Source organism: Parus major, chromosome Z, assembly GCF_001522545.3.
Source record: "Parus major isolate Abel chromosome Z, Parus_major1.1, whole genome shotgun sequence".
Classification (NCBI taxonomy): domain Eukaryota; kingdom Metazoa; phylum Chordata; class Aves; order Passeriformes; family Paridae; genus Parus; species Parus major.
In genome coordinates, this window is record NC_031799.1 from 13,841,305 (window position 1) to 13,865,265 (window position 23,961).

The following is a 23,961-nucleotide window of genomic DNA, read 5'->3' on the forward strand; positions in this document are numbered from 1 at the left end:
AGTGAAACATTGTCCAGCTGTCTCTTCTAAGCCTTCAATCCGGTTTAGCAGGAAGCCAAGTGGTCCTAGGCTGCTACATAAATTTGGTGACATCTGAAAGAAGTGGTGTGCTCAGTTGGACAGACAGGTTTTGCATGGGAATATGTCGCATTAGGAAGGTTATAAAGCAGCTGGAGATTTAATACAGAATCTGTGATGGATAAAATCCAGGGCTACTGGCTGTGCTACTGACTGCCCTTAGTCACACCATCTCTATTCAACCAACACATGCAACATATTAACAATGCAATAATTAGTACACATTCCTGTCTGCTACTTAAAACTTCACTCCCAGATGCTGCTTTGGTCTGATCTCAGTTTTATTACCTTTGATGATTCCCTGCACTTCGTAATGCCAGGCTCCATTGCTATTCATTAGACTCAACAGTGGTTAGGCAGACACTAGCTGAAACCAGGTTTCTAACAGAAATGCCCCTGCTTTTATTACATGTGGCTAACTTCTGTAAATTACTGTAAATCCTTCCTCCAACTTCCCTGCAATATATGTTCATGCACGAGTGTGTCTGGGCAAAACAAGGGCAGCCAGGAGAACAAGACCAGGCAGCTGTATAACAACACAAATGACTTAAATAAAAAATACAACCAAATCAAAACAAAACCAAACTGAAATGAAAATCAAACTGACCAAAAACCCCCCTCACCCAGTCCAGAAAAATCTGGAAAACTCCTTATTTTGCAGTAAGCCACCTTGTGTAAGGTATCTTACACCTCCCTCTGCTCTTTTCAATTCCTTTGGTTTGTAAAGACTGGTAACACTACAAGGCACCTAATGCCCTCCTGCAGCTGGCCAGTAAGACCTGGTCACCTATATAAATATTTCTGGTAAGCAAATATTCATGATCTGTATGTCAGTGATGATATTTTTGTTTAAGGTATCAAGGAATGCACATTTGTATATGACACTATCAGTAGATATCCTAAGGGTTAGTTTGTAGCATCAAAGGTTTTCTTTAAATTTAAATTTAAAATAAATACAATGGGAAAGGTTTCGTACAAATACAAACTGTCAAGGTTTGGCTTGACTTGGCCAAAAAAATGATACTTTAAAACGTTTTTACCAGCCTCTTTTGCTTACTGCTGCAGCAAAATATGCTGTATTAAAGGGAAAGAAACTAATTATCTAGTTTTCAACAACTGGAAATATTCACAGTAAAGCCAGAAATTTTGAGGCTTAGCAGACACTGACTTTAATGAACATCCTGGGACTGAGTTGTTGCAGGTGTTTATATAAGTCATTCAAAAAGGAACGGGGCTGGTGTTTTTGTCTGCATGGAAATATTTCTAACATTTTTATTCAGCAAAACCCAAACTAGAAAAAAAAATGCTCAGAAGAAAGCGTAGTATATATTTCGACTGACAGCACAAACCCTTTGAAAGTGCTAATGTTGATTTCCAGACAACTTTATTTCAATCTATCATAGGCAGATTGCATTTTCAAATTTTGACTGACCTTATTTTTGCCCTGGAAAGTTTCTAGATTCACTTTCAGTTTTCTGTTATATTCCTAACTACAATTTCAATCTTTTCCTAGCTATTTCTCGTATGTATTTTACACAGAGATTCACAGAGAGCGTCATCTCTCATTGAACATGAGTTTAAGAATGGGGCAATGGTCAAACTTCTGTTACCTATGATGAGAAACTTTTCAACGTGGACATTTCACATAATTTTCTGTTTCCAGATATGTTTTACACTTCTCTACTGGCTGATGGGATGGAATGGAATAAACAAACAAAACCAACAAGCTACTCAAATTCTTTGGAACAGACAATGACTAATTAAGTGTTGGTGTCCATGAAGTGTGTCAAACCAAACAAGGGACGACCGGAGCCTGTTTGCCACACTCTTAAACCTACTTATGAAATATATAATTGGTCATCCTGATAATGGAAAAATAAACAATAAACAACTCATAAAAGTTGGGTGTGCTGATTTTGTTCAGCTGAAAGTGCTTGGGCAGCTCACAAACAAACCACATCTGATACTGCAAACTCCTCCATCCGAGTGATATTCAAACTCAAGAAATTTATCCAAGTGACTGCAATAGGGTTTTGATATGAAGAACTAGATCCTTAAAATTGTACATGTACTCAAAAAAACCCCAGAACTGCTGCACTCACTTTGAGAATCAAGACCTCATCTGACATAAGATAAAAAGGTATTCAATATCCCATGGGCCAGCTTCTAGCACTGAATATATAATTCTCCTTTTTTCTCTTGAGTTATAAGACATTTTCCTCAGTATGTAGCTCCCCTGGGACCAGCAACATCTAACATGTCCAAAAGGCATGTTGGCTACACATGCTCTTGCTTATGGGGAATAAAAACTCCACTTCAGATTGCTTTATTTCAAAGCAAGCACTTTCTGAGTTGTCCTCTTAGAAAAAAAAGATACTGTCACATGCAGTTAATTGCTATTTACAGGGATTATTATATCAACAACTTAGTCTGTTTCAATTAATATGAAATAGAATTCAACTGTCCTTCCACCCAATGTCCTAAAAAACTACTAAATATAAACTTAATTTAACAACACTCTGACCAAATTTAACAATTTCATTAACTGGATTACCTAGCACTCTTTTATTACACAACATACTCAATTATATAAACATAATTTTTGGCATCTGTGTATTTTAATTCGAAACCAGAGTTGGACAGCACAATGCAACAATTGGCAAATCACAATCTTATCTTGGCTTTTGTAGTAATAGTGTCCAAACAAAAGTAGACATTTACTGGCAACAGCAAACAGCAGAACTCACGTCTTTTTCTTTTCACAATTCACAGCATCATGTTGGCATTTGTTATACATTTCTAAGCACATTTTGACAGCTAAAAATGTCCCACATCATACCTCACCATAATGGCTGTTTTACATTATATTTTTGTATCTAATCCACTTAAAAAAAATGATGATCCAATTATTTTTGGTACAAAAGGATTCCTTAGAAATTCTGGTAATTAAATCTAGCAACCTGGAGAATTCCTTGAGTGTCCTAGGATTTTTCTTTTGTGATCTCATATAGGCAAATTCAAGACAGCTCCTATGTAAGCAGTGTCCAAGTTGCTTCAAGCATACGAGCCATATCAAACAGATTTAAAAGATTATTGTGCTGCTGCTCTGAAGAAGCAGGAATGAGGTGAGACAGAAGTGAATTGCCACACTTTGAGCTCACTGGCTGACCTTCCAACCTTTCCTCAACTTGTTCCTGCACACTCCAAAGCATAAAACTGCCTCCTCTCTTCAAAAACAGTAAAGAAAATGGTGTTGGAATGTAAGAAAACATTATAACAAGAGATAAAGGGAAGCAGCTACTTGCCCTTTCATTTCTTTGTTTTGCGTAGGAGATAACTGATTTAACTGGAGTTTGGTCTGAAATAATCTTAAATGAGACATGATTGTTCTGATTGATTTGTTTGAAAATCCCATGCTTTCTGGTTTTTAACCTAACACCTATGTGGATTCTATTAAAAAGAGAGGAATAATTTATCAGGATGTTTATGCTGCACTCTTGACGACACTTTTGTTTAAACAGTTTTAATATTTTCCCCAAAAAACTTAGCATTCAGCTCAACAGAGAAAAAAATATTTAAACTTCAAAAATGTGACTACAGAACCTCAAAAGTTCTTGACAAGTACAATATATGCAGGCATTTTACCAAATTTACTACAAGTTTTTATTAAAAAAAGAAAGATTGAATATTTTAAAATAAAAATAAAGGTTTTAAAAAGGACTGTTTGGCTGTTAAATTTTTGTAGGACAGGTAGGAATCTTTTTGCTTATATACATGAAGGAAAAATCACACAGAGGCTATGCAGCTGACCTACAAATTTATTTCTATGCATAAATAGGTCATGCACAACGCACAAGCATGCATGAAAGCCTCAAAATGCAAGTGCAGGGGCTGGGCAAGTGCAGCACTCATGCTTTGCTAATGATAGCTTCTCCCAGATTGTTTATGTAGTGTGCTGAGAGTGTCAACTGATGTGGAGAGTACTGGAAACTTTCAGGCGTAATTAACCTCTGCAGCCTCTTAATGTAGTTTCACCTATAATCCACAGGTCCATATCAGAGAAGAGCAGAGAGTTTGTTCAGGCCGAATTGAAACACTTCACAGAAAAGTGACTGATTAAAGCCAGACATACAGACAGTAAAAGAAAAGGAAAACAGAGGGGGAAAAAAAAAGTCATGTGGTGCCCATTATCTCCATATATCAGCTGCAACAGTCCACACTTCTTCTGTGACATCCTGATGCATCAGGGGGGGCCTAAGACTAGCTTTGGCTGATATATCCATCTTAGAATGACAGGAACAGAACAGGTGAAATTATACCTAAAGACATCAGGAAACATTATTTTTTGTCACAATATGGAAAAAACCACAATTGCCAAAGTTTTCTTCTCTCCCCTCATCAACACACAAGCAAGAGACCTGTATTATGTTATTATTTGTATTCTCATAAATACAAATGTGTTTTTACCATAAAAAAAGATACAAATTCATGAAAAATCATCCTGGTTGCTCAGCTTGCACTACATCCAGAAAAAAAGGCAGTTGTCCTGCTTCTCCTGAAAAAAATGTCAGGGAAAGCAATGCCTTGCTTGGGGAGGAGGAAGCAAGCACACTTCCTAATGTTTATACTAAATCCATTCACTTAATACGAGGAATGAAGCCAATGAAGTAAAGGTGGAGCTCTGCCTGTTCCCTTCTACTTCTGGGATAGAAAGAGAAAAACCCATGGGGAGGTTTCTGCAAGAAAATCAGCAGTTGTGTGTACAGTGTTAAACTATAATGGGTGTGTGCTGCAATTCTCTAGTATTTCTAATTCAATCAGCCCTAGCAACAGAAGCTACCTAAGCACTGGCTGGAAAGGCTGACTTCTTTAGTCATACAGGCATCAGTGCCTTGAACCTCAAGCACTGACTTAGACATTTTATAAACTGTGAAACTTCTTGCCTGGACCAAGAAGTTGGACACAGGCCTGTGCAAAACACAACATTGCTATTCTCTGCCTTTAGCATCATGTCAGTGAAGAGCTTGATTATTTTGGCAAAGAATACTACAACTGTCTTCTGAGAATTTATTTTTTTCTTCAGTTCTTTTCCTTTTTTGAATTAGTTAGCTGTACATGGAACTTTTATAATCAAACATTATTTCATTTTAAAATATTACTAAATTAATTTCATTTCTACGTAGAAGTAATGGGCTTCAAACAAATTTTCAATTCAACTTTCTAAATATTATGATAAAATTAATTTTTATACTTCTAAAAGAAACAGAGAAACATCTTGTCAAACTTATGATAGTGAAAAAGAAAATTAAATTGGACAGCTTTCATGATATATTTCTAGCTAATTCCCAGAAAATGTCATGCTTCTTCTAAACTGACATTTTTTTGGACTTTGATTTTGTAAGAAAATTTTTCTCATTATTTCTTATTCACTTTATTTGGAAAATGCTTTGGCATTTCAACATACTTAAGAAAGTAGGGAGAATGAGTTCTTTCCCCAAAACACCCATTAACTAACATTATTCTTTCAAGTTTCGAGTGCTCTTGTATGCAAATGAATGAGATTTATATTTTTGACATTACACAATTAATGTCTTAAATTTACTTTTGTCTACATCACTCATTTGTCTGCATCACTGTGTTCTGACCATAGCTCTTGACAGAGTACTTCAACCTTTTCAACACTTTGCCCCACCAAATGCACTGTAAACCAGGCCTAGGCCATACTCAGTTTACTGATGAGGGACTATCTGTTGCCAGGTGGCAGAAATTAAGTCTGTTTTAAGGCTTACTAGTTTTGGCAATCTTGGTATTCTTCTTTTAGGTTTTGAACATGGTGCACAGTTCTAGTCTAAGGCCAGGCATCTAGAAGCAGCTCTCGAAAGACAGGAAATGAAAGCATTACCTCACAAGCAAAGAACATGTCAAGACAGATCCAACCAGAAGATCACCAATAAATACTTCAAATTAAACTGCCCCAGAATTTCTTAGGCTTGGAAAACAAGAAATCTCTGTTTTCAGGGTGTGACCTAGTAATTAAAATCTCCAACAACACACATAGTTCATTAAGTTATGTGAATGTATCTACCTTACTTTGGATTCAGAATTAACAGGAAGATCACAGAATAACAGAATATTCTGAGTTGGAGGGGACCCACAGGGATCAAGTCTAACTGTTAAGTGAATTGCCCATACAAGGATTGAACCCATCACCTGAATGTTATTAGTACCATACTCCGACCCACTGAGTTAATCCCAAGGTCAAGACTGTGGGATCTGCCTCAGCACACTGTTTTTTGTTTAGCAGTGAATTTAGCATATTAAATTTAGCAGAGTAAAAGAAAAGAAGAGAATACAACTGCCTCCTACATGTTCATTGCGTAGTAAACTGTATGGAATAAAATCTTTGGGTCAGTTAAAGGACTTACTTTAGTAAGATCTCAGGAAAGTAACTGAAAGAGCAGCTCTGACTATTGCAATATCATAGAATCATTAAAGCTGGGAAAGACCTGCAAGGTCATTGAGTCCAACATTTGGCTGAATACCTTGCGGACTAAACCATAGCACATAGCACTACATCCAGTCATTTCTTGAACACTTCCTGCGATGGTGAATCCACCACCTCTTTGGGCAGCCCATTCCAGAGAAGAAATTCTTCCTGAGGTCCTACCTGAAGCCCCCTCTGGTGCAGCTTGAGGCCATTTCCTCTTGTTCTGTTGACAGTATTTTGGCTGAAAGTTAAATGTATCTGTAGCCCTTCTATTGTGGAACAGCCTATAGCCAAGGAGCATGGTGAGCAAACCTACCTGGTGTTCACTGAATTTGTTAAACTTCTGAACAAACTTATACAATGAACACTGGTGAGAACAGGAGCTGTTGTTAGTGTTTCCAAGAGGCTTTTTTTGGTCTTCCTTTTCTGTGATTTGACACATTTTTAATTTAATTAACAGACACACACTTATTAAGTATAACAAATGCCTGTGTCAAGGCTGTTCCTGCAAGAGAGCTGCCAGGTCATCATAAATCACAGAGCAATGCTGTTTACTTCCTGATCCTGGGACTTAAGGCCTACCTGGCTACTAAGTGATCCACCAAAGGCTGATGTTACAAGAAGTCAGGGAAAGACAAGCAAATATTGGTTTGTCGTTCAACAAGTTCACCTATTTCATAGGTAAGTTACCTATCACATGGCTCTACAGAACTTCAATATTCTAGACCAAGAGCCACAAACCACTTCCCACCTACCCTCAGCTCCCAAACTGCCACATGTTTGTTGGTGGGAGAGAGGCCATCTGGGACTGCCCATCTTGTGGATGACATGTTCTGGAAATGTGGTAAAGATTTTATTGCTGCCATGCATAGGCTGCTGCTCCACAGAAACTGCCTGCTGGAACTATCCAGTAAGAATGTTTCCAATATGGTTTTGCCTTTGAAATTTATGAAGATAATGAGAAGACAAAGCTTCTACAGTGGTTGGAAGGAGCAAAACAATGAGGAGTTTATTGTAGGAATTCAGAGTGCTCCTACCTCCTCATTGCATCTTGCAACACAAAGAAATATTTTTAATTTCCCTTTCCTTTTTATTCCACAAATTACCTTTTCCTTTGGCTGTTTCAGCCTTCTGCAAAGCTGACATCTGCAACTTTTTCCAGGACTGGCTCATGAAATCAACTGGCATTTACTCTTGGACTAGGTTCTAAGGTGGTATTATAAGGTGCTGAAATGATACACTTGACAGAAATTGAAATCACAGTGGGAATAAATTGACTACTGTTAATCCAATAAATTGCCAATTTCAGAGGAATACTAGAAATACATAATTGAAATCCTGAGATCCTGGGTCAAAACACCATCTTCTCTGTTCAGAGTGTAAATGGTAATTTTTGATAATTTTATTTCAAATGTCACTCAATTTTTAAAACTTCCTTTACCTTTTTTTTACCCTTTTAAAACACGTCACGTCCCCTTTATGAATCATACCTAAAGGAAAAACAATCTATACCAGCCACTCTGTATGCTATTTCCCCAGATGGAGTTTAACTGTTCTCCAAACACCTCAGTATATTCTTGCTTTAGGTGACATAATTCAAGAATTTATGACAGTAAAGCTAAGATGTGTGATTTTGCTTGTGGGAAGATTTAAAATGCTAACATGAGCTAGTGAGATTTAGTTACCTCCAGCTGAGGAGTCAGAACAAGCTACTAGAGGGTTTCTTCTCTACTCACTTCTGCTAATGATTCCCTGACTGCAGTAATTTCTTTTCAGACTTGTTTTTCCTGTCATTCTGTAAGCAATTCTCCTTGAGTCCTGGCTGAATATATTTTCTTCTGTTAAATCTCTCCTAAATGTTAACTTATCCATACAAGGTTCACAGTATGAAAAGGAAGCAATTAAAGCTATTAATTTAGACTCTGTATGCAAAATCTTATGGTTTTCAGACTGTGTAATTTCAAAAAGACTCTCTACAGATGGTAATTAGTGAATACATTAACAACACTTTAAACATTTATCTTTCCAGATAAACTCAGTTCCCAGAGTCTTTCAAAGGACACCTTACAGGTTACATCCAGCTCCTAACTTTGCTCATTAAGAACACCTCATTTTCAAACATTACCAACTTTCTTTACTCAACTGTCTGATGGGCATTTTTACCAACACACAACACTTTCCAAAGCCACTGTATTTAGACAGAGCTGTCTATTGTCTCTGTTTAATCACTTTTGTGGACTTTTCTTCTGTTTTCTATATCCTTAATTAGTGTTATATTTATCATATATCTGTCATACATATACATCTAGGTTGGAGAAATACTCTGCTGTAAAAATTGAATGGTATTACCCTTTATCCCTCAATTCCCCTATCTGTTAAGAATGAGAACACCATCCTTGTATTGTAAGCACAAAATAATGAACTGAGTGGAATCATCAGTCTATGGCTTTACAACGGAATGAGCTCGAGTAAAGATAAAACAGAAAATCCTGATCTTTAAGCTCTCTGCCTCAGTCCCTGTCTCCAAAGAAGAGAAAAATAACACAGCCATATTTCAAGTTTGGATTAGGGAAGTACCATAGAGATGAAAACTTCTAACTGGAAAGCATACCTATTATCTATAACATATTACTAGATTTTCTGTAACAAGTGAGAATTTAAGTTCTTACAATTGGTTTTGCTGCAACTCAACTAAATTTCAGCTACTGCTTATGAAAGTAACCACTGAGTTGTTGGTCTGAATATCACTACAGTAAAACAGTCTGCTAGCCTAACACTGGACTCTGTAATACTGTCTCTCACTAAAGAACTCTTACCCAGTTGAAAAGTTCACCTTACCATATCAGTTATTTTTGTTTAGAATATATTAACTTTTTGTTCCTAATGGAAGCCAGTTAGAAAAATGAGGGTGAGAGGTTAAACATACATCTGGTCCCCCAATTTAACATAGAGGTTTATCTTTTGCATGTTGCTGATGATAATTTAGAATGGGGGGGGAACAAAGGAAAAGCACATTTGTATATTTTTCTGTTAAGAAAACGGCAGCGTCCATTTTTTGTTTGACATATGAAATAGCTGTGCCATAAAAGCCTGTGCTTTTTAGTTTGTGTTTAATTGTTGAAGCCAAGAAAAGGAGGTGAAGAAACAAGGCAGATTTTACTTGGGCTGGTAGGACATAGTAGGCTATAGCAAGCATGGCTCTCATTATGCTTAAGTGAATTAGTCTGTTTCCTTTAAAAAAAGGAGGGGGGGTAAAAAAGGAGAGATTAACAAGCCACCAAGGACCTGCTGTAAGACTTTGACACTTTTAGTGGCTTGTGACAAATGACTTGTGAGTATTAACTCTCCTTCAGAATCAGAAAACAAATCTACCATTTGGATAAGGAATGCAAAAAAAGAAAAAGCAACAGCAACAAACTGCTACAAGGTCATGCTGACTAGGACTCATTACCAGTGGAACAAGAGAGCTGAAGAACAGATAAGTTCTTTAACTGACTAAACTCTGAAATTGCTTTTGGGTGTCTAGAAGTCTCTATTTGTCATCGTTTTCTAGGTAAAGACTGTTACAGTCCTTCGGAAGGCATTCAAGTGCTCAAATATTGCAACAATGTCACATATTTCTACTTATTCTCAAGAGGTATTTTTGGCCTGCAATCAGCTTAGAGTCTCTCCTCCGGACTCATTCTACGAGCTGAATATCTTTCTCGTGCTGGGGCAAAATGTAAGTGTGCTCTTCAGACAGGCCTCTACAGATTCTTTGGAAATTTCATCTCACAGTGCATTAGCTGCATGTCCTGCATTGTCAGTATATCTGAAAAGGGAGTTTTGCACGCAGAACTTAGCTTAGCTTATAGCTTAGCGCACACAGCACATCTAGAAATGAAGAATTTATATATACTTACTAGCTCTTTGGAAAGCTGAAATATTCTGAAACCTCCATGAAAAAATATTTAGTTGAAACCCCAACAGTAAGAGTATCATAAATTGACAATCTGCAGTTGACTCAAACACCAAAATTACATTCCCTTCCCAATTATGGGCTTAATGAAATCTCATCTATAACTTCTTGCATAAAGTACAAGGTAATAGAGAGAATTAATGTTTTTATCTACTGTTTTTTTGGCTGATCATCAGATACTTTTCGAGTCTGCATTGCTGCGTGAGCACATGTATGTATACCTCACATCTGTGACTCCTGTTTAAAAGATTTTAACTGTGATTAAGGTTTGGAGGTCCCTGGATAAGAGACCTGACTCCACTTCCTCCAGCTGCAATTTTTTTTGTATCATTATTGAACTTAATAAAAGTTCTTCATGGATATAAACTTTTGTTTGAATTGTGCTTTTCTTTTTTTTTTAAAAAAAAATCATTTTAGGTGAAGGAGTTACTGTAATTCAGTTAGTAATGAAAAGCTGTATCAGTCTTTATTATGTCCTTAGTACAGTTGGAAACAAAAAAGTTACGTCTTGCTGTAACTTGTAGTCTACTGTGTACATGTATAAAACTACTAGAACAAGAAAAAGGAAGAATTCTACAGAAAAAAATAATATAGATATTTTTCAAGAGTGTTTGTCTCTAAATAGTTATCTATGCAAAATGTTTCCTGTTTCATAAGGAGAATCAGCTGTAAGCAGAGTCCACAAATGCATGTGTGGCAGAACTGAAGGAATAAAGCAAGCATGGTGAATTTTGAGCAAATCTGGATAATGCTTTGAGGAATTATTTGGTGTGTGGTCTGAGGCAAGAAGCCACAGAGAGGCGGAAGTTAATCTTATGTACTCCCCAGCTGCAGATATGTCTTTTTGAGAGCTGACTGCAGCAGGAGAAACTGAAGAAATGACCAAGGGACCAGATTAATTCCACATGAGCCAAGTGTCAGCCTCATTATAAGTGTTTTCACTAAAGTTGAAAAGACTTTAACTTGGATGGCTGTCATTTCAAAGGAAAGTTGTGACATGTAGAAGTTATTGTAATAAATTAAACTGAAAGAATAATGTCTGTAACACTAAAGGGGAAGTATCAATAATTTAAAAAATGGTAGAAAATAAATAAAACCCAAACAAATAATTCTAGTTAATTCCAATAGATTGACAACCCTTTGGGGAAATCAAGGCGCTTCCAAAAATACATATTACATTAATACAATAAATATTAGAAGGATATCCTGCTCAAATTTCTTTTACTAATAGGCCTAGACAGTGAAATAAGTTATTATTTTAACTATTTAGTTATGGAAATTATACAGATCCTTGAGCTGAAACACTCTAGTTCATACCTTCAAAGCAAAAGAAATTTTAACATTACTTGTGATTATAATGCTTATGCAGCAGAACCAGATCCAGTTTTACAGTACAGATCAAATATGTGCCTCCACTCATCCTATTTGATTAGGAGATATTTTGTCATTAACCTTTGCTTTATGGTATGCAAAAAATCTGTTGGGTAATCTTGACAGAATGCTTGCAGTATATATATTTTTTGGAACTTAAGAGTTTTTCCTGCTGAAAGACAAGAATACCTTAGTGGGACAGAATTCAGAATGAGCCTGTTCTCTCCTGCTCTATAGGAAGACACAATTTCCCTTAGTATTTCTTATATCCAAACTTTTCAGTGAAGAGGATGATTACTTTCTGGGTGGTTTTTTTTTTCCCTGGCACTCACCATGGTGTTACTGGTGTGTTTCACAAATAACTGTCTTTCATAAGACCCTTGCTTGTGTAGGAAGCATTGCTAACTTCATTTCATAAGCAGCAAAGAGCTAAGGAGAAATTAGACTCAAATAATCTCAGAAATTTTGAAGCACAATGGATGACCAGCATATAAAACCAAGTATTTCCTAATACTTTATGGAATTCCTTATACCCAAAGTTTAATTCCTGCAGACTATCTTTATGTCAAAGCCATCTACCCTCTCCCTTTAAGCAGGTTCCTACTCTGTGCTACTTCACAATCACCAGGAGGACTATTAGTAACTCTGAGGATTGCCTCAGCTTCCTTTTCCCCTCAGTACTTTCACAGCACAGGATGAAGGACAGTCGTTCCTACAATCCTACATAATTTCTTCAGTCTGTATCTATTTCAGTCTTGTTTTGAGACAAAAAATCTACCATAGTCATTCAGAATCTTTCTGAACTTCAAATACCCTACAATCCCTTGTATAAAGAGAACAGTTGTTGGACCTTTTCTTTCCCAGACAAATTTGGCTGAGCAGCTGTTTTGTGAGAATCTCTTCATTCAGATGAAAAGTATTTTCTCATCCAAAGCCCTATAGCAAGGTATTTTGTACACTGCATTTACTGACAGTAATCATTCTGTCTTCCATATTGTTCTTAAAATATTTTTAGTATGTCAGTGTGTTCTGTCTTGGAGTTCCTTCATATACAATAATCACCAGCTTTTAAACAATCTGAAGTTGTTGTTCTTGACTGGTCTATGTCATATGAGAAAAGGAAGTACCAAAGAATAATTAATACAGAGTTTCTGCTTAGTTTTAATGGGTTCATGGCATGTACAGGCTGGTTTCAAATTTTGATTTTTGGGTTATTCAGACACAGAAAGCTGTGAATGAAATGGTCTTTCATAGCACCTGGACCACAGATTTCTTTTTAGCCTCATCACCCTTTTCCTGTCAAGCAGTGTTGCCTTGTCTTCCTTTCCCTGTCCTGCAGTATTTCCCACCATATATTGGCAATAGGAAACACCATAATTCCCAGTTTGCATCGTCTCAGCATCTCCCTCCATAATTCTTGGTCTAGGAGTAGGCTGTCGACAAAGCAAAATTCAAGAAATGCACCAAAACTGCTTATATTGAATCTACCTTTAAGCCTCAGAAAGGATATAACTTGTACCTCCCAGTACTTGCCTTACTGAATTTTCTATTAGAAGCTTAAGGGGTATAAACAACCCATTGAACTTAGAAGTGAGCCATTGCTTATGTGTGCTCATGGGTGTTTAGAAGCAGAGGTCATGCTGCTTTATGAATAAAAGCTATCAGACATGACATTAAATATCTGTCTGTTCATAATAATTGGACTTGATTTCATCATCATCTTCATCTCTAAGAAGCTGAAACAACCACAATTTCATTCTATTTCTTACATTCTACTTAAGAAATGTAATTCTTAAAGTAAATTCTTAAAAGTAATTCTACCTTCTTTTCTAAGGTATTTGTGTTAGAAGCACATGAAAAGCAAGTTGCAATGGTTTGTATGTTGGAATGCCCAGTGAAACTAGGTTTGTAGTAATTTTATGCTCCAGTTTACACATGGTGGTGCCTTATCTCAGCTCTTCAGCCGGAAAATGAGCTGTTGACCCAGCTACTTGTAAGGGTGGCACCAAAACTACATGTGTATCTTGTATGGGAGGGTTTTTTTAGCATCTGAAGAGACAGTAACCAGGCCTAGATACAGACACAGACTAAGAGAGTGATGAGGTTAGCTCTAGACTCTTCTTCTGCATCTTTTCATGTTACCATTAGTTTTGCAGTTACAGATCCTCAGTGAGCACAGAATTTCTGTGTTGCAGTTATTAGCACTAGTGTTTTGACAAGGGAAAGGTGTCCTGTCATCAGAATGTGAACCACATGCACCACTCAGCTTCCTCTGAGACAGGGCAGAGGGGCAGAGTCATGAGCCCAGGTTACAGTTCAGGGGAAGGTTTTCATTAGCTTGTCTCCAAGGGAAATGTGCCACAGGTACTAGGATAATTCATGAGGATAAGAGAGGTACTTTCAGATCAACTCCCAGATCACCCTGTGCAGGATCAGAAGTTGGACATGACAGTTTTTTTGAGACCCTTCTAACTTGGGATGTTATACAAATCTACAGCTTTATTACATGGTTTATACTTTTGGTGTTTACATTCAGGAAAACCCATAAAGAAAAAAGAAGTATCTAGGAAATAAATGAGAAAAAACTTTGTTCTGTTGAAGTTAAAAGACCACTTCAGAGAATATCAGAAGCTTTAGCATTTCCTAAAATGCAATAATAAAACTGTAAAAAGAAGACACTAAACATGTAGTCTTATAAAATATTGTGTTAAATGCAGTCATCTCCTGTTCCCCTCTAGAGCACACATTTTTTCCTTTCTCCCTGTAGCAACAAACTTTTAACTATGTATCTGCTTCTAAACTTAATGATAAACTTGCAAAATATGACATATTTGATAACACTAAACATACCAGCAACCAAAACTCTCTATTCCACCCTATTCCATGATTCAAAAATCAAACCACTTGGAATTCTAGGATGCCATGATGTCCTTCAGGTATATTTTCTCTTAACAAATATAGTGCGTAGTATTAGCATACTGAAATTTAAGGAAAATCAACCAAATAAAGCCCAAACTTTTTAATTTTTTTTTCTTCTTTAATACAGATTTTTTAGGTCTTTCAAGTAGTTTATTACTTTCACGGGCCAGTTCACCTGCCCTTCGGCTTGCAAGTAGTCCATACTGAATTTGATATTAGGAATAAAGCAGGTTATTAATCCTCTTGAGGAGGATAAAATGGAAGAAAACCCTAGATCAGTCACCAAATAGTATCTAATATATACAGAATAGGGTCAGAGAAGGCATAATGAAATTTGGAGTGGAAAGTTCATACCTAACACCAAGCACACACTTTGTACAAACTCAAGAGGCACCTTAATGTCTTCATAGTTTCAGTCTGTGAGCAAACAGATGTGATCAGCCAGGACAACTCAACATCACTGGCAGTTCACAGCTGCCAAAAGGGGTAAGCCACACTCCCCCTCTCCCCACTTCTCTCCCACTCATGACACATGCTGCCCCTATTTCTTTCTTGTCATCCTTTCTAGTACTGATCTGGTACTTGTCACACATCCCACCCACTTCCTCTAATGCGGGCACAATATCATTGATTTATACCCCGTCTCCACTTAGCACTGTGCCTTAATTCCAATTAAATAACATCCTGAATGATTCCAAAATGCTTCAGCATTCCCTCCCCAACTCCCACACATGCTGACTACAGCTGCACAGCTGTGTGTCAGGAAACTAAAAGAAAACTTACATTTCAGTTATTTCTATGCTATGTTTGAACCTCTAATATCAATGGCAGAAGGAAGAAGAGCAAAGAGACTCCTCACAATCTTCCCCCCACCTTCACAACCCCCTCATTTTCACTTCTGCTCCCCATGTAGGAGGACGAGTCAGGAACGACAAAAAACAACTAATTGTCCTTCACATATGTTTTCCACCATGAAAGGCGCAGGCATCATATTGCTTTCCTAAATCAAGGTTTATGAAAGATATGATCTTTATTTTTATATAACATTCACAATCATTCATGTTCCTACTATCTATAACCTTTCCCTCTCTTTGACAACACCAAAAATTATGGAAGAGGGGAAATAAAAAAGAAACAAAACAATTTGGTGTAGTTTCAACATTTCCTTTTTTCTTGAAAGTCAGCTTCGATGTGTGTGAAAATTCCTCTTTAACTGTAGAAGATATACACTACTGACAGATTATTTAGAGGTAAATGTGAAAGGGGACAGGCTAATAATTCTTTAGGCTAACTATAAAATAGGGGAATGCTTTACAGCTGACATTGTGAGTATATCAACCCAGTAATTGGATGCACGTGTTAGTAGCAGTAAAAAGGCACTGTCCAGTTGTCCACCTTACATGGGAATCTACTTTGAGCGTATTCTTTGATTTACTGTTGCAATTAGAACTGAATGTTCAAAGAAAGAACACAAGTGACCTAATTTAAAAACAGTGCCTTTAAAGCCACTATTTAGTATGAGACTTGTCTTGCTTGTAACCATTTCTTTCCCCTGCAACTTCCATTTGTTGCACTGTACTCATGAAACACCGATATCAATTTTAATAGTCTGCACAATTAATTAATTAATTCAGTTTTAATGTGATTAAAGATTTAGTAATTAAATTCATTCAGTGATTAAAGATCTAGCCACTTCCTCCTGACTCTTACCCTTGAAGATTTTAATTCTCTTCATAAACACAGAGAGCTTTCCCAGGCTGACTTTTCAAAACTTCATGAAACACTGTTTCCTGTCTCCTTTTTACTATGTTGTAACCAACAGAGATGTTGGTTTACAATAAATTGGCACAAGAAACAGAAGCAATTAGGGGAGCTAGGGAAGGATCCCTCTAGTTAACAGAACTAACGTTGCAAAAACCATTAACTATTCTGTGTTAAAGCACCTGAGCAATGAGAGGATACAAGATAGCAAAATATATCATAAAAATAAATTGTCAAAGCAAAAGAAAGGAAGTTTGTTTGACAGGTACACACAGTTAGACTAGTGGCACTAATACAACTATCAACTGAGAAATGAACATGGGCTAAGATTAACTAAACCTGTCCTTCACTTCTCATCTGGTAGTTTGGTATTCACAGCCCAGAGTGAGCAAGAGTTGCTTTTCCGTGCAGCCTCATCAAGCTGATGCTGCTTGGCAATGCTGAGAAACAAAATATTTGTGCTGTTCCAAGTGACGAAAAGATCATTAGATGATATACCCCAGAATATCAGGACTAAGTAGTTCAGTGATGTATACAACTACAAGCCGTAGTTTAAAGCAAATGTTTAAATGAGCAAGATGAAATTTCTACCTGGTGCTGCTTTGGGGAAAAAGAGACTGTAAGAGCTTGATTCAAAAACCTCTTCACAAAATAGAAAATGATGTTTTGTCATGGCATATCAATGCCAAGAAGGGAGTATATAAGAAATTCCAAGCTGAGCAAGTAATTTCTCTGCTTTGTTGTCACTATCAGCCCAAATACTAAGCCTAAAAAATAGAAATACAACATTATTCACATATACATTTTTCCCACATAGAATCTTTCTTGTGCAATTATATTGCATTCTCAGAGGGAAAGTGAGCAATGCACATCACCAAAGTTGGTGCTCTGTGTTCATACAGGTACCCATGACTTTTAACTTAACACACAGGTTTGCAAAATTTGCATAGAAAGATTTTTTTTTTTTTTTTACATGAAAGGCTCTCTGCAATAAATGAAAACTCCCCTATTGCAGGATCTGATCTGACTTTCATTTGAAGTGAAAAGGCCCCTATTCACACACACAGTTCAAAGACATCTGAAAGTCATCTTAAAATGCCTTATTTCAAAACAGAGGATCTTATCCTATGAGTGAATGCATCCAAGATGTTTCAGAAGTGTAAGCACATTCTATACTGCTCACTCAGCTAATGCCATCTTCAAGGGAAGTTTTGACCGAGCCACTACCTGTGAACCCTCCTATTAAAACAGAAACATGGCATCTATAAACCTGTACACCCCTTGTTTTCTTTCTCCTGGGTTTTAGGAACAAACTCTCAGTTGCTCCTAACTCTTGGGATATTTTTTTTTCCCAAATGGCTGTAAGTTGGATTTATGAAGACAAAAAGACTTCTTACAACTGTGTATTTTGTAAAGATTTATGACAGGGCTACAGTATCAGCATGGAGGGTCTACAAGGCAGGAATGCAGTAAGGGTAACAGGAGAGTGTCATGTAGACATTAAATAGTACAATTCTTTCCACATTCATAAATCCTAAGCGCCTATGGTTTTATGCTGCTGGTTATAAATTGTTTAACTGAGTTCTACAGACAAAAACAAAAACCAAGCAAAACAAAACAAAAAACCCCACCCAAAATAAACAAAAACAAGAACAACAACAAAAAACCCAACTAAAAAAGAGAAGAAAATAAAAAACTGAAATTGAGAAATCATGTCTTTAGGAACATATACATGTCACAATAAGGAGCCTTTGTTTCAAATTACTTTAAAATGCTCATTATTTTAAGTATTTGGTTTGGTAAGGCCATAAAACAGAACTCTTTGGAGAGTAAACCAGCAAAACACTAATCAGTCTTTAGGAAAATGGTGAAAAGTTCTCACTTTAATTTACAAACACGTATGAAAAGGAGTCAATAATCCCAAACAGTTAGTTTAGAAATTGTTCAGGAGCAAAAGAGTGTATTTTATCAATTATTCTAATCTTCTTGGGGCTTCATAACTGATATTAAGGTACCTATGGCACTTTATTAATTTTCTGCACTGGAGGTATGGTAAAAAAATGAGTATCAAATGAAGCATACTTAATCAAAACATCCAATCTATAATACAAATACCAATTTATATGTCATGTATATATGCACACAATTAAAATCCTCATTAGTAAGGTTCAGTAGGTCTAGTGGTTGAATGGCTGCTTACAATCTTTTGGGCTAAAGAATGAGGCTCAAAACTTTCTTGCTTTCACTCACTGTGTTGCTAAGCTTATCCCACGCTAACCAAAGCAAAACCGAAGACCATCAGGAACTTCAAGAGTTCCTAAAGCTTAGTATAAAAGATACTTGAATACCCAGAAGAAAAGCCCAGAATAGGTTAGCTTGTGGGAAGTGGCCAATTACTTCTTGCTAGCTCCCCTGACATACAATTTTATTCTGCAACACAGTGTCATTTTCTTGAAATAGTCCACTTGGGTTTGTCAGAAAGCAAATTAATAGAGAATCTACGGATGCAAGCCCTTTTGGCTTTGCTTGAACTAAATTAGCTTTGAGCTGAGGATGCAGACCCTTCTCGTCCACCTCTTTGAGCAGAGGTGACACCAGGCAGTGGCTGTGCCGCCATCTACTGTAGGTTTTGCATAGCACTGCTTGGTTCAAAGCCCGCAGGGATTCCTCCGGCAATCCTTCCCACTCATCTCCGGACTCAGTGACACGGTGACACTCACTGAACACGCACCTGAGTAAGAGCCTCATCCTGCAATCTTTGCTCAGGCAGAACTCCCTCTGCAGACTGCAGGTCAGCTGCTGCTAACAAAGTATTGTGTGTTTTGTTATTTTCTTCAAATGATAAGGTCTGTGCTGCAAATTTGAAGTTTGTGTGCCCTCATGGTACTGTGAACAGTTGCCTTAGAAATCAATTGAAAATTGTTTAGCACTGAGACATACATTAAAGTTTTCTTGAACCAGCTTATCATATATCATGTAGCTTTAATGCATTCCAACCATCAATCCCAGATAGTTTCACTATCTTAGTTAAGAGAACTGTCCATATGAGAGTCAAGTCACAGACTGCACTCATGCAGGTCCCTCTCAATTTTAATATATGTCTTAAGCTTCTCTTGGTGATCCCAAGGCCTGAGCCAGAGCTATAGTGAAAGCTTTTGTAATTAATTGCTCTTTGGAGGATTTTTGAGTTTGTTTGTCCTTCATCTAGTATATAAGCCTCCAGAAAACACTACAGCTCTCTTTATTTGTGCTTGTGGAGGGCTCTGTCAAGAACAGGGCAAGGGGCTTCACAGCTGTGGTGCTGCAGGACAAGGTAGCAGTTGTATTTTGAGGACTGACTTCCAGATGTAAGGAACAAAAAATAAAGTGTCCTACATCTATCTAGTGACAGACACCTCCATCCATGCCAAGTGCTGCAAGTTCTTCTGACAGACAGTCAGGAACCACCTGGTACTCCATAGGTAGAGAAAGGATGATGGAGTAGTTCCAAGCAATCAAGTTGGAACACAGCTGCCAGAGTAAACTTTAATTTAGTGCACTCCACACAATATTTATAGAGCAAATCCATGAATGCTGTTTGAGCCGTTTGAAGGCTGGAGACTAAATTCTGTTTTCTGAATGTTTATTCTGACTTTCTCCAACTGTTCTTCTTACTTGACACTGCTTAATTGGCAGTGAGCCATGAAAGCTGTTGTCTAATTACACAACCTATCATGATCTTACAGACCTACTGATAAGGCTTTACTGCAGCATAAAAGGATTTTACACATTAGCATATGAGAAAACGAGCCTCCAAATTAGAATATTTCGGTCTTGTGTGTCAATAGCCACTCTGATTTGTTTAGGAAAACATGATTTCAGAGGGAGAAACTAATTTTAGAGAATAGCCTGTAATGTTAAACAGGCTACAATTTAGTGGCCTCTCTAGCTAACTCTCTGCGAGGCAGAAATCAATTCACATGCAATTACTTATTTCAGACCATATGAAAGATACCATATCTTTTCATGGAATCAGTCCAGCTGGGGATTATAGCAGTATTATGATAGCACTGCTACACATGATGCTGTGAAAAACATAGGTTTAGTGAATTCACTTGCAACATTTTGCTACACAGTCTTGAATAAAGGCACAATAAATATATTTTTAAATGATCTCAGACTAAGTCTTCACAGAAAACACAATTTCACACTGCATATTATAATGACTGTTAATCAACAACATAGAACTCTGACTTCTGTCAACCGGATGACAATAGTTTTGAATTGGAGGCTGTGCACTAGGTCGGCCTTTGTTATGTAAATACAGTAGGGAAGTTACAAGTTTTAGGGTGATGGCAGTCCTTTCTTCACTGCACATAATCTTCAGTGATAGGATGCCATTATGTATAATAAAGACACTGTTTTGCTTTTATATGAAACAAATTACATTCTCCTCTATTTCAGCAGATACTCTGCAGATGTGACAGTAACCATGACACCAGTAAGAAGGCCAGTTCTCTTTCTGATGCACTGACTGGAAAACCAGGACACACCATACACAGCCCCCTCCCACAGTTGTGGGGGGTTTTTGTTGCATTGCAGCCTGAAAAGGTAGGAAGATGTATATGTATTCAGTGTATTCCACCTCTACTTGGCAGGATTTTGCAAGAGTTTAAGCATGTGGGTAAGTTTACTCACTGAAGAATTCTGCTGGCTAAGTGGGACTGCTTGGATATGTAGTTATTTCCCTGAGTATGCTGCTATCAGAGTGGGCACCTTAGAGCCCTTTTTGGCAGCAGTGTGCCATACAGAATGGTTTGATGATCTCAGAGATGCCTGCAAAGCTGTCAGAATTCTATTTTAGGGGTTAGGTTCTCCTCCAAATCCCAAGGTAATCTCAGAAAGGTCCATTCTAGGACCTCATTCCACACAAATCCATCAAAGTTAAGCCCCCCTCACAGCTCTGTTTTTTACAAATTTGCCTTTCTATGAAACACAGAAAGGGAGGTGGTAAGATTCAGCTGCTTTGACATCTAAAGTATTTGCAAACATTAGAGTGCATGATAAAGCATGAAGCTTCAAGGTGGAGCAAGAGAAGAAGCGACACATGATACTCCAGCCTTTTCTCGCTGTTTTTTAGGTTGTATTATGAGTATTTTCTAGAAATATAGCTGAATTAACAGCAGTGTCTATCAATACAGCATGGCAACCTGCTGAAGTACTCCATATTTTACACATCAGCTAACAAGGGATCTACTTGAATCACTTTCAGTTGTTTTAATTTAACAGCAGATTTATTCCCAAATTTATCTGGATTTACGTAAAACAACACAAGATCCAAAATGTGGTTTTTTTTACCAATGAAGAAAGCCTTAGAGTTTCCTCAAGTTGCATAACAGAGCTTACTTTCTCAGCATGTTCCTATAATCACTTAAGATTTGTAAGAGAAAGCAATATATCGTGATTTAGTACAGTTCAATTTGAGATTGCACAGGCAGGAAAACCAAGTAAAGGGTACATTTCTACCGTTAACAGCCAAAATACACATTATCAGAAGCATGCTATTACTAAGCATCTAATTACTTTTGGAGAAAAGCTCGAAACTTCAGCTATGGGACTGCTATATGGCTTTTGCTCTGAAATAATTTATTTAAAAAAGAAAAAAAAAAAAAAAGAAAAGAAAAGAAAGAAAGAGAAGGACAATGAAACGCGTGTGAGGTCTGTGGGAAGGCAGCCCCAGATGTTTACAATGGAGCGAGTAGCGGTATAGCGGCGCTGCAGCCCGGGACCGGCGGGACGCAGCCCGGCACCGCCTCCGCCGCACGGCGGGCGGCAGCGCGGCCGCGCACCGGCTCCCAGCGCCGCCGGGCACCCCCGCTGCGGGGAGCGCACCCGGGCAGGACCCGGCCCGCAGGAACAAACACCCCTGCCCCGGGAGCGGGGAGGAGGGAGCGCGGAGCGGGCGGCTCGGGGAGAGGAGCGTGCGGGCAATCGATTAATTGTTCCAATGCAGCGCTCTCGTCAAGGCACTCTAATGACAGGGGATAATGATTTTCAGATTCGGGAGACAATGTCCCCCACACACTCCCCGCCACTTCCTTGCAAATCCTTCTAATTTGCTCTTCTGCCAGGCGAAGAAACAAACGGTGCTCAGCGAGGCCATTTGCAAAACAAATGTAACCGGAGAGATTCGCAGATACGGGCTGGCGGGGAGCGGCGTCCCTGAGGAGCCGAGCCGAGCCCACCCAACCCTGCCTTGCGCCCCCTCCCCTCCGCGGCGCCACCTCTCCCTTCCCTCCCCAGCTGGGGGCTCGGGCGCTCGGGCCCGGGGCGGCCGCGCCCGGGGGCGCAGCGGCCCCTGCCCGGCAGCGCGGCGGCAGAGCCGTACTTACTGAACGGGCAGTTCTCCTTCTTGGTGCCGCTGACCTTGCCGTTCTTCTCGATCTTGAGAAAGTACTTGTTGTAAGAATAGAGCTTCCTCTTGCGCACGTCTCCTTGGAGGTGATTGTAGCTCCGCACGTGTCTCCCCGCACTGGAAGGAGAGGAGAAGGACGAGGGGAAGGAGGAGGATGATGAAGAAGAGGAGTTGTTGGCCTCCGGGGACAGCATGTCCTGGCCGAGGTCATGGCAGGTGACAGGCACAGAAGACACCAAGAAGAGCAGCAGCAAGCAGCAGCAAGGCAGGTGGGAAAAGGCTGAGGCACCATTTGTCAGTATCCATTTGCACATTGTACTGAAACTCTGGGCGCTGGAAAATGTCTTATCAAATGAAACATACTGGAAGGGTAAAACCTGGTAAAAGGCAAGTGGAGAGACGGTGGTTGCTGCTTCTGGTTAGATTCCTCTGAGCTCTGATCTGGCCTGAAGTAAGTGCACCAACATCCATAACTCAGGGGACAAATCGCCTCAGAAGTTGCTGCCTTTTAATCCTTCGAGTCCTCCCTCAGAAAAAAAGAGCTGTTGGTTGTTGGTTTGGTTTTTTGGTTGGTGTTTTTTTTTTTTTTGCTTTGCTGTGGTTAATCCTCTTTCCTTTTTCCCTTCCCCACCTCCCCACATGCACACACACTCCCCAACCTGGTTTGAGACTTTCCAGTAGTTATTTTGTTCTCTTCCTCACTCCTTTCTTCACCATCTTAGATGCAGAAAGGTCTGAAAAATAGATGACAGCAAAGTCAATGACAACAACATAAACAACGACTAAGATAAATAATAACCAGCGGAGAGGGGTGCCGGAATGGATTTTTCACACATACACCTTTACACGCACATGCACTCACACTTTGTGGCTTTGCACCTTCTTCTGATCCCCACCCTCTTGCCTTTTTGCAAATCCCAAACCAGTTGCACAACTCGTCCTTTTCTCACTGACAACCCCAGAGGAGGAAGTTTCTTTGTTTTGCTTTGAATT

The 23,961-nt window shown here is 38.5% G+C and overlaps 1 protein-coding gene across 1 annotated transcript in view; it reads right to left on the minus strand.

The window, feature by feature from the left end:
- Positions 1-23,551, minus strand: part of FGF10 (fibroblast growth factor 10) — a 59,597-nt gene extending 36,046 nt beyond the window's left edge. The window contains exon 1 of the mRNA XM_015652093.2: positions 22,946-23,551. Coding sequence (XP_015507579.1) covers positions 22,946-23,282 — 337 coding nt within the window. The 5' untranslated portion in view covers positions 23,283-23,551. The remainder of the gene's footprint in view (positions 1-22,945) is intronic.
- Between the last annotated feature and the right edge of the window lie 410 nt (positions 23,552-23,961).